This window comes from Cervus canadensis, chromosome 30 (genome assembly GCF_019320065.1).
Source record: "Cervus canadensis isolate Bull #8, Minnesota chromosome 30, ASM1932006v1, whole genome shotgun sequence".
Taxonomy (NCBI): Eukaryota; Metazoa; Chordata; class Mammalia; order Artiodactyla; family Cervidae; genus Cervus; species Cervus canadensis.
This window is the reverse complement of record NC_057415.1, coordinates 18,760,373-18,770,774: the sequence shown is the minus strand read 5'-3', so window position 1 is coordinate 18,770,774 and position 10,402 is coordinate 18,760,373. Positions and strand designations below refer to the sequence as shown.

The 10,402-nt window shown below is 38.0% G+C and overlaps 1 protein-coding gene across 1 annotated transcript in view; it reads left to right on the top strand.

Moving 5' to 3' along the window:
* The first annotated feature begins 224 nt into the window (after nucleotides 1–224).
* The window catches only part of LOC122431607 (serine/threonine-protein kinase MRCK alpha-like), a 53,604-nt gene continuing 43,426 nt past the window's right edge, over nucleotides 225–10,402 (top strand). The window contains exons 1-4 of the mRNA XM_043452856.1: nucleotides 225–295; nucleotides 5,814–5,907; nucleotides 6,281–6,411; nucleotides 7,920–7,984. Coding sequence (XP_043308791.1) covers nucleotides 225–295; nucleotides 5,814–5,907; nucleotides 6,281–6,411; nucleotides 7,920–7,984 — 361 coding nt within the window. The remainder of the gene's footprint in view (nucleotides 296–5,813; nucleotides 5,908–6,280; nucleotides 6,412–7,919; nucleotides 7,985–10,402) is intronic.

The window sequence follows — 10,402 nt, the reverse complement described above, 5'->3', positions numbered from 1 at the left end:
GATGCCCAACAAGCCTGCACAGTTGAGTCTTCTCACTCAACTGCCACTGAAGTCAGAACTGACCTTGGAACCCTGGGGCAGGACCCTTCCAGCCCCAGGGAGCAGCAGTTGGCCTCACACCGGCAGATCCTTTGGACAATTGCATGACTTAGAGCTAGACTTTCAGGCCTTCCTTCTCGACCAAGCTCTCCGGGAGGGGAAACCCTGGGACTGTTCATGTCACTATGAGCAAAGACAGAACTTCCTTATTCTGTAGGTTGAATGATTACAAGCCCTTAAAGAACGCATCAGGAAGGTACGTAAGGCCCATCTACAGTTTTTTTCCTATTAATTTACCAGTTGTTGTTGAGTCACTAAGTCATGTCCGACTCTTTGCAACCACGTGGATGGTAGCACACCAGGCTCCATGGGGTTATCCAGGCAAGAATACTGGAGTGGGTTGCCATTTTCTTCTCCAAATTTACCAGTAATAACTCAGTTATACTTTTTAAAAATATATATTATATAGCGTTTATACTTAGAGCTGGATCTCAGGACTTCTGCTTTCAAAATACTTTTTAAGCTAAATTTCTAATTTCTTTTTTCACAAATTATAACAAGAAATGGTGCTTTGAAGTACAGGTCACACTATGTTTAAATACATCATGAAATTAATGAATTAGGAAATTAACTGTGTTTATCAAACATCCTTCAGTTCACTTTCCTGATTTATCAAGTCTAAGGTTTTGATTGAGACTTAAAATTATGACACTTTCTGTGAACTCTTTTTTGGTGTATGTTTAACAATAACAACAAAAAAGTTGTGTGTCCACAATATGCAAATACAAATATGTATATACACACACATATATATGTGTGTATATACAAACATGTAAATATATACTAGAACAATTTTTTAAAATTTGAATATAGACTATATTTCAGTTAATAGTGTGTTGACGTTGAATTTCTAGCTTTTTACTTTTGTACTGTGGTTATATAAGAAGTGTTCTTATATTTAAGTATTTAAGGGGTAATAAATTCTTGTGTCTGCAACTATTTTCAAATAATTTAGAAAAAAATATGGAGAGAGAGTGAGTGATAAAATAATGGGGCAAAATTATATATATACATACATATATGTATAGATATACACACACACATACATATATGTATATGTGTATCTATATATCTTTTGAGGTTTGGGTATGTTGTTGTTATTCTGTTGCTAAGCTGTGTCTGACTCTTTGCAACTCCATGAACTGCAGCATGCCAGGCTTCCCTGTCCTTTACTATCTCCCAGAGTTTGCTCAAACTCATGTCCATTGAGTTATTGATGCCATCCAGCCATCTCATCCCTGTCATCCCCTTCTCCTCTTGTCCTTAATCTTTCCCAGCATCAGTGTCTTTTCTAATGAGTCAGCTCTTCGCATCAGGTGGCCAAAGTATTGGCGCTTTAGCTTCAGCATCAGCCCTTCCAGTGAATATTCAGGATTGATTTCCCGAAAGTTTGATCTCCTTGCTGTCCAAGGGACTCTGAAGAGTCTTCTCCAGCACCACGGTTTGAAAGCATCAGTTTGGTGCTCAGCCTTCTTTTTGGTCCAACTCTCATATCAGTTCATGACTAGTGGCAAAACCATAGCTTTGACTATATGGACCTTTATTGGCAAAGTAATGTCTCTGTTTTTTAATATGCTATCTGAGTTTGTCATAGCTTTTCTTCCAAGGAGCAAGGGTCTTTTCATTTTGTGGCTGCAGTCACCATTCTCAGTGATTTTGGAGCCCAAGAAAATGAAATCTGTCACTGTTTCCACTTTTCCCCCATCTATTTGCCATGATTTTTTGAATGTATATATTTCAGATGCTTTTAGCTCCTCTGCCAGCTAAATACATAATAATTTTCCATTTTGTGTCTTAATTCTCAGATGCTTTTAACATATTTGGACTCACATCAGTCCTAGGAGGTAGAACCAAATTGGTTCCCAGGAATATGTGACCAATACCTACACTAGTCTCACTGTTACATTTCTTCCCTGCACATATTTTGGTTTGTGTGTTCTGTCTAAACTCTTTTCATTATGATTTGTTCATAGCCAATTATTTCCTTTTAATTTCCCTAAGAATTTGTTCAAACATTGCATCCAGTTTGCTTCTTTGATTATTAACATGCAAGAAAGCCCACACTAGAAAATATTTTTTTCTCTTAAAAGTCCTTCATATTATGCATCACATGTAAGTATATGTGAGATGCATGCTCGTTTCAGAAAGTTCCACTTTAATTACACTTAATACAAAAGCATCATAATTGAACCTAACAAAGTTTCTGGAGATCAGATTCAAACAAATGTATTTTTCAACTACATTAAATTCAGAATCTTTGATATTACCTCTTATGGTTAGGATACAAGATGCTCTAAGTATTTGTTAACGATTAAAATATTCAAAATTGTGTCATTCTATTTCTATAGGGCATATCTTTTCTAAGGTGCTAAGGGAATTTGCCCATTTACTGGTAGGCGTTGATTTTAATCCAGCAGAGTCATTATTCTACGAGAACTAACTGCTTCATAAAGATTGAAGTGGCAGTGGAGACACTGAGAGTAGGGCTTTTGTATTCTCTTTGCATTTGGTTAAGAATTCTGATAGTTCCTGGAGGAATCAACCTGCCTAACTTCAGACTTTGCTGCTGCTGCTGCTGCTGCTAAGTCGCTTCAGTCGTGTCCAACTCTGTGCAACCCCATAGGTGGCAGCCCACCAGGCTCCCCCGTCCCTGGGATTCTCCAGGCAAGAACACTGGAGTGGGTTACCATTGCCTTCTCCAGACTTCAGACTATACTACAAAGCTAAGTCATCAAGAGAGCATGGTACTGGCACAAAGACAGAAATATAGATCAATGTAACAGAATAGAAAGCCCAGAGATAAATCCATGCACCTGTGAACACCTTGTCTTTGACAAAGGAGGCAAGAATATACAATAGAGAAAAAACAATCTCTTTAACAAGTGGTGCTGGGAAAACTGATCAACCATCTGTAAAAGAATGAAACGGGAACACTTTCTAACACCATACACAAAAATAAACTCAAATGGATTAAAGATCTAAATGTAAGACTAGAAACTATAAAACTCCTAGAGGAAAACATAAGCAAAACACTCTCCGACATAAATCACAGCAGGATCCTCTATGACCCACCTCCCAGAGTAATGGAAATAAAAGCAAAAATAAACAAATGGAACGTAATTAAACTTAAAAGCTTTTGCACAACAAAGGAAACTATAAGCAAGGTGAAAAGACAGCCTTCAGAATGGGAGAAAATAATAGCAAACAAAGCAATTGACAAAGAATTAATTTCCAAAATATTCAAGCAGCTCATACAGCTCAATACCAGAAAAATAAATGACCCAATAAAAAAAATGAGCCAAAGAGCTAAACAGACATTTCTCCAAAGAAGACATACAGATGGCTAACAAACACATGAAAAGATGCTCAACATCACTCATTATCAGAGAAATGCAAATCAAAACCACAATGAGGTTCCATCTCACGCTGGTCAGAATGGCTGCTATCAAAAAGTCTACAAACAATAAATGCTTGAGACAGTGCAGAGAGAAGGGAACCCCCTTACACTGTTGGTGGGAATGCAAACTAGTACAGCCACTGTGGAGAACAGTGTGGAGATTCCTTAAAAAGCTGAAAATAGAACTGCCATATGACCCAGCAATCCCACTGCTGGGCATACACACTGAGGAAACCAGAATTGAAAGAGACACTTGTACCCCAATGTTCATTGCAGCACTGTTTACAATAGCCAGGACATGTAAGCAACCTAGATGTCCATTGATAAGAAAGTTGTGGTACATATACACAATGGAATATTACTCAGCTATTAAAAAGAGTGCACTTGAATCAGTTCTAATGAGGTGGATGAAACTGGAGCCTATTATACAGTGAAGTAAGTCAGAAAGAAAAACACCAATACAGTATATTAATGCATATATATGGAATTTAGAAAGAATGATAATAATGACCCAGTATGCGAGACAGCAAAAGAAACACAAATATAAAGAAGAGACTTTTGAACTCTGTGGGAGAAGGCGAGGGTGGGATGATTTGAGAGAATAGCATTGAAACATGTACATTGCCATATGTGAAATAGATCACCAGTCCAAGTTTGATGCATGAAACAGGGCACTCAAAGCCAGTGCACTGGGAAAACCCAGAGGGATGGGATGGGGAGGGAGGTGGGAGGGGGGTTCAGAATGGGGGACACATGCACACCCATGGCTGATTCATGTCAATGTATGGCAAAACCCACCACAATGTTGTAAAGTAATTAGCCTCCAATTAAAATAAATTAATTAATTAAAAAATAATTCTGATAGTTCCACTCCAGTTCTAACTCTAGCATCATATGGGAGTTTAGATCCAGATTATTATTTGTTGACAATATTTTAGACATAATCATAAGTTACTAATTATATTTCTGTGTTCTTGTGTTTCTTGTTTTCCCTCTCTCTTGAATTCAGTGTTTGTCTTGCACTAGAGAACATCCTGGAGGACTTCTTTCAGAAAAGTCTGTGTCATACACTTCCTACCTCTTTGCATGTCCAAAATTTTCTTTCATTTGCTTTTATACTTGCATTTTTTATTTGCCAGCCTCAGAGTTTGCTAGAGAGTTATAGGACTAACTATCCCATTAACTGAGCAATCCTCTGGGAATGGAGATTTATTGCTATTATATTAATAAAGTAGTATAGACTGTATATAATGCTTGTGTGTGTGTGTGTCTGCATGTTCAGTCGTGTCTGACTCTTTGTGACTCCATGGACTGCAGCTGCCAGGCTTTTCTGTCCCTGAAATTTTCCAATCAAGAACACTGGAGCAGGTTGCCATTTCTTTCTCCGAGGTATCTTCCTGACCCAGGGATCGAATCTGTATCTTTTGTGTCTCCCGCATTAGCCGGCAGATTCTTTACCAGCTGAGCCACTGAGGGGCTTACCAGTAAGCTATTTTACATATGGGGGTAGTATAGATTTTCAATGATTACATTAATATTTAAATTAGTCTCTAAGAAGAACCAGTTTGGAATAGTGACCTTCCTTAATTAAGTCAGTAAAACTATAAGCTGAGCACCGAAGAATTGATGCTTTTGAACTGTGGTGTTGGAGAAGACTCTTGAGAGTCCCTGGGACTGCAAGGAGATCAAACCAGTCAATTCTAAAGGAAATCAGTCCTGCATATTCATTGGAAGGACTGATGTTGAAGCTGAAAACTCCAATACTTTGGCCACCTGATGAGAACAACTGACTCATTTGAAAATACCCTGATGCTGAGAAAGATTGAAGGCAGGAGGAGAAGGGGACAACAGAGGATGAGATGGTTGGATGGCATCACCGACTTAGTGGACATGAGTTTGAGTAAACTCCAGGAGTTGGTGATGGACAGGGAGGACTGGCGTGCTGCAGTCCATGGGGTCGCAAAGAGTCGGACACGACTGAGCAACTGAACTGACTGACTGAAAACTATCTTTGCCCTGAAGTAATGATTTCTCCAACTACATGATCTGAACCTGGAAGTAGTCTACTCTTGTCCCATGTGTCCTAAATCTGGTCAACCATTTCACATTTTCTATGAGCATTATAAAAATCCAGGATATGTATTTTGGAGGTATCTCTAGATTTTTACTCTTTTCTGTTGGTCAGAAATTATTTGTTATGACTCTTGAAATACTTTATGCTAAGATTTGCTGTCCTGTATCTTTCTTTATCCTCATTTAGGTTGATTAATTTTTTTCCATGTTTGCCTTTATCTGTCTTTTACTTTCTATATTATAGCATCAAGGATGAAAAAGATTCTCAGAACATGATGTTAGAAAAAACCAAAGAAGAGGAGTCTTTAAGAAATTCCAGCTTGGTTTTAGGAGCAAGAGTGAGTGTCAGTCACAGCCCAGGAAGGCTCATAAAATGGAAAAAAGCAAAACTAAAATGATGATAATAAACTTGCTGAATAATCTCAATTCATTGGATTTCAACCTGAAAACTGCCTTTTCATAAGAGATCAGCCCTACTTTTTTGGAAAGGGAGGCAGTTATCAAAATTATAAGGATAAAAATGAGACTGTTCATATGAATTTTTAATACTCTCCCCAAATTTATTGAAAAATAATACATTTTAGCAATCAGTTTTCTGTTTACTATTCAAGAAAACTAATAGTCCCCAGCACCTTCTAACTTTTTCTAGAGTTGATTTAAAATTTTGTAAACTTAAGATGGAACTCAAAACCTACTTACCTGATTTTGTAGAAAATGCCAGGGCCAATGGAGCGATGCGATAAACTGGATATGTCAGCTGTGATCACATTGGAGTCAGCTTTGGACAGAGAGCAAATTTCCAGAAAGATCCTTCCAGAGGCTGTGCCAGTCACTCTAAACCGGTGAGACCAACTGATACCATTTTTAAAATAATTGTTTTACTATCTGGTTGCAAAATGTTGCGTTTAGTTTCTTCCTAAGACATAAAGGGTGGGTTTTTTTTTAAAGAACAGATTTATTTCTATGAAAAGAGATGAAAGTTTGAAAGCAGTTAGTTAATTTTGACATATGTACTTTCAACAGGCTTTAATGGATTCCAGTATCTCTACATAATGATATCAATATACTAAAAACTAAACCATCTGTGAATGACATTTCTCCTTATTTGCAGTCTCCTTATTGTTTTCCCCTTATTTGCAAACTGTCCTTGATTCATTACTGTTATTGTTCAATAGTGAAAGTGTCCTACAGTTGGAGACTGGTGACAGTTGCACAACTCTATGGATAAACTAAAAACCACTGAATTTACACCTTAAAGTGAAGTTCGTGTATGTGAGTTATACCTCAATAAAGCTGTTATAAAATAAAAAAAATTTTCCTTGATTCACAGGTACCCCAAATCCTCTAGTGAGAAATACCTTGCATATGTAGAAAAAATGTTTTGAATAGCAATAGAATGAGGTAAACTCAAAATGTGTCATATTTCCCATGGACCTTTAACTATTAAATGACCTTTAACGTCTACTGAGGTTAGTTTCCATGTATTTTTTAATTATAGCTGTAACTTGCACACGGCAATATGTGCATTTTTTAAAGGGTGCCCCTCTCCATTCTGCTTGCTGGCCAGTAAAGCAGTTTGTTTCATTCTTACCACAAACATAGAGCAAGTTAAACTCCAACAGTATGTATGACAATATGATGATCCTACAAATAGACAGTAAGCATAGCTAATAAATACATCAGTGTATTTGAGGTGGTGTAGTATGAGAGCGTAAAAGGAAGAAAAGAAAGAAAATTCAAAACCAGTGTGAAAATATAAACATGACAGCTGTCTCCTACATCAGTGTGCTCCAAAAGAGTCATTTTAATGAGTCAAGAAGAAATATAAGCCTCTGAGGGCCTCTTTCAGGCTTAAAGACTAATTCACTTAACTGTCATCATTAACATTTGAATCAACTTCAGTGCAAAAGTTGAAATGCTTAAAGCCAAAAGCTTCATATATTACAAATGATCCAGTTATAAGACCAGTATACTTCATTTAAACATGAAAAAGACATTCCTCAGTGTGTGGCTGTTACAATGTAAAGAGCTATCTGTGTGATCTTCCAGAAAAAAACACATTATTTCATCTATGCACAGAGCATCTCAGTTCATCTCATTTGCTCAAAAGTAGGCATGTAAATCAGACAGAAAATAGTATATGTATATATATTTATTTGCTCCATTATTTCAATTCCCTATGAAACAAGTCCTGATATGGTTTATTTGGAATGTTGTAAGTAATAAATTCAGCTTGACTGAGGTCTTTAACTGCATTAGCCCCACATTCCAGCTAAGTGAAATCCACTTATAGGTCAGTCTCCTGCACTTTGCATTTAATGGTGTCTTCCCTTTTCTCTGCCTCTTTTAGTAAAATGAAAGCCAGAGAGAAGTACCAATCTGACCTGTGGTTAGAAATTGAACACCCGAATAAAGGTGAGAAGCTCAGATCTAAAAGGGTATGGGGCTAGCTGTTGCCTAAGTCAGTACCTATTGCACTCCATGTCCATGAGTCCAGTTAACTGCAAGAGAACCAGTTTACTATGCAGGTGGAAGATTAGCTCTCATAAGCCAGTTTGGAGCCCAAGGTTAAGGGGTGTGTGTGTGTCTACTCTTGTTTGATAAAATGCTCAAAGAATCATTTTGTTCGGTTTTATTTCATACAACTTAGAGATTTTTCTATCACAGTGGAAGCAAAGTATTTTACTTTAAGTGGAATTACCTTTTATAAAGACCTTTTTGTAATAAATTTTTTTCATTTTATACCAGTCACATCCCAGTTTTTGGAAGCTCCCATGTGTCACAGCATAAGACAAAGCCACTCCGGCAGTGAGAAAATCTGCTATTTAAATTAGACAGAGTCAAGGCAGTGCATGTCTGTGTTCAGAGCTGGAGGAGCCAAAGTGGGGAGATGGCCAAGTGCAGCTGAGGAGACATCATCATGGGAGATGCCTCAGATTTTGCATCAGGATGCTTCTGATCCTCCTCCACTTTTTTCCCATGGTGCATTTTTTAAAAAAACTTTTAATTGGAGGATAATTACTTTATAATGTTGTGTTGGTTTCCGCCATACAACAATGTAGATCAGCCATAAGTACACATATGGCCCCTCCCTCTGAGCCTCCCTCCCACTCCCCACCCCTCTAGGTTGTTACAGACCATCAGGTTGAGCTCCCTGTGTTATGGAGCAACTTCCCACTAGCTACGTGTTTTATACACACAAGTGTATATGTGTCAATGCTACTCTCTCAGTTCGCCCCACCCTCTTCTTCCCCATCTGTGTCAGCAAGTTTCTTCTCTATGTTTGCATCTCTATTCCTGCCCTGAAACTAGGTTCATCAGTACTATTTTTCTAGATTCCATATATATGCACTAATATATATTTGTTTTTCTCTTTCTGACTTACCTCACTCTGTATGACGGACTCTGGATTCATCCACACCACTACAAATGACCCAATTTCACTCTTTTTTATGGCTAATACTCCATTTTATATAGAATTTAATAAAAAAATAAACTGTGGGTGTTACCTTTAACTGAAGGGATATTTCATTTTTCTCAACAGAAACTGCTTCTTATGCAAGTATGTTAGTGGAGTTTCTACCTGTCTGAGTTCACCTTTCCTTTCATTCCACAGTTTTTTGGTTCACATTGGATTGTATCAGAGTGGGATGAACCTTCAAGAGCTGATCAACATTCTGGAGGGGAGGGAATAGGTGAATCAGGAATTCAGGATAGGCAAATTCTGGAAGTAAATATTTGTCTAATAAATATTTGTTGGTTGACTTTTTATGGACAATAGAAGAAACAATTGAAAAGAACTTGAGTATCCTTACAAAGACAAGAACCAAGATAGGTCCTAATTCAAGAGAAGGGTAGAATAAGTGATGCACTGAATATAGAATAACTGATATAGCAAGTTCAGGTGGTGGTGGCCTCAGGGCAGATTCTCCAGCAAAGGAATCAAGGCCAGGATATTGCTCAGTACAGAGCACCAGCAGATGGGGTCCTTCAGAACCCCGAAACCTTGATAAGTGGCAGTAGTGCTAGGCTTGACATTTTTTTGAAGGAACCTAAAAACAAAGACTATATATTATCACAATACTTTATCAAGTTAACATTTTAAGCTTTTAACATGAAGTTTTATTTTTCAGTTCAGTTCAGTTCAGTCACTCAGTTGTGTCCGACTCTTTGCGACCCCGCGTACTGCAGCACACCAGGCCTCCCTGTCCATCACCAACTCCTGGAGTTTACTCAAACTGATGTCCATTGAGTTGGTGATGCCATCCAGCCATCTCATCCTCTGTCGTCCCCTTCTCCTCCCACCTTCAATCTTTCCCAGCTTCAGAGTCTTTTCAATGAGTCAGTTTTTCGCATTAGGTGGCCAAAGTATTGGCATTTCAGCTTCAACATTAGTCCTTCTAATGAATATTCAGGGCTGATTTCCTTTAGGATGGACTGATTGGATCTCCTTGCAGTCCCAGGGACTCTCAAGAGTCTTCTCCAACACCACAGTTCAAAAGCATCAATTCTTCAGCGCTCAGCTTTCTTTGTAGTCCAACTCTCACATCCATATATGACTACTGGAAAGATCATAGCCTTGACTAGACGGACCTTTGTTGGCAAAATAATGTCTCTGCTTTTTTAACATGGTGTCAAGGTTGGTCACAACCTTTCTTCCAAGGAGCAATGGTCTTAATTTCATGGCTGCAGTCACCATCTGCAGTGATTTTGGAGCCCCCCAAAATGAAGTCTGTCACTGTTTCACTTTTTTTTGTCACAGTTTTATTTTTACCATTATTTTTTCCCTTGAATGCTGCAGAACAGTACAATCCTTATGCAGTATTATGTGAC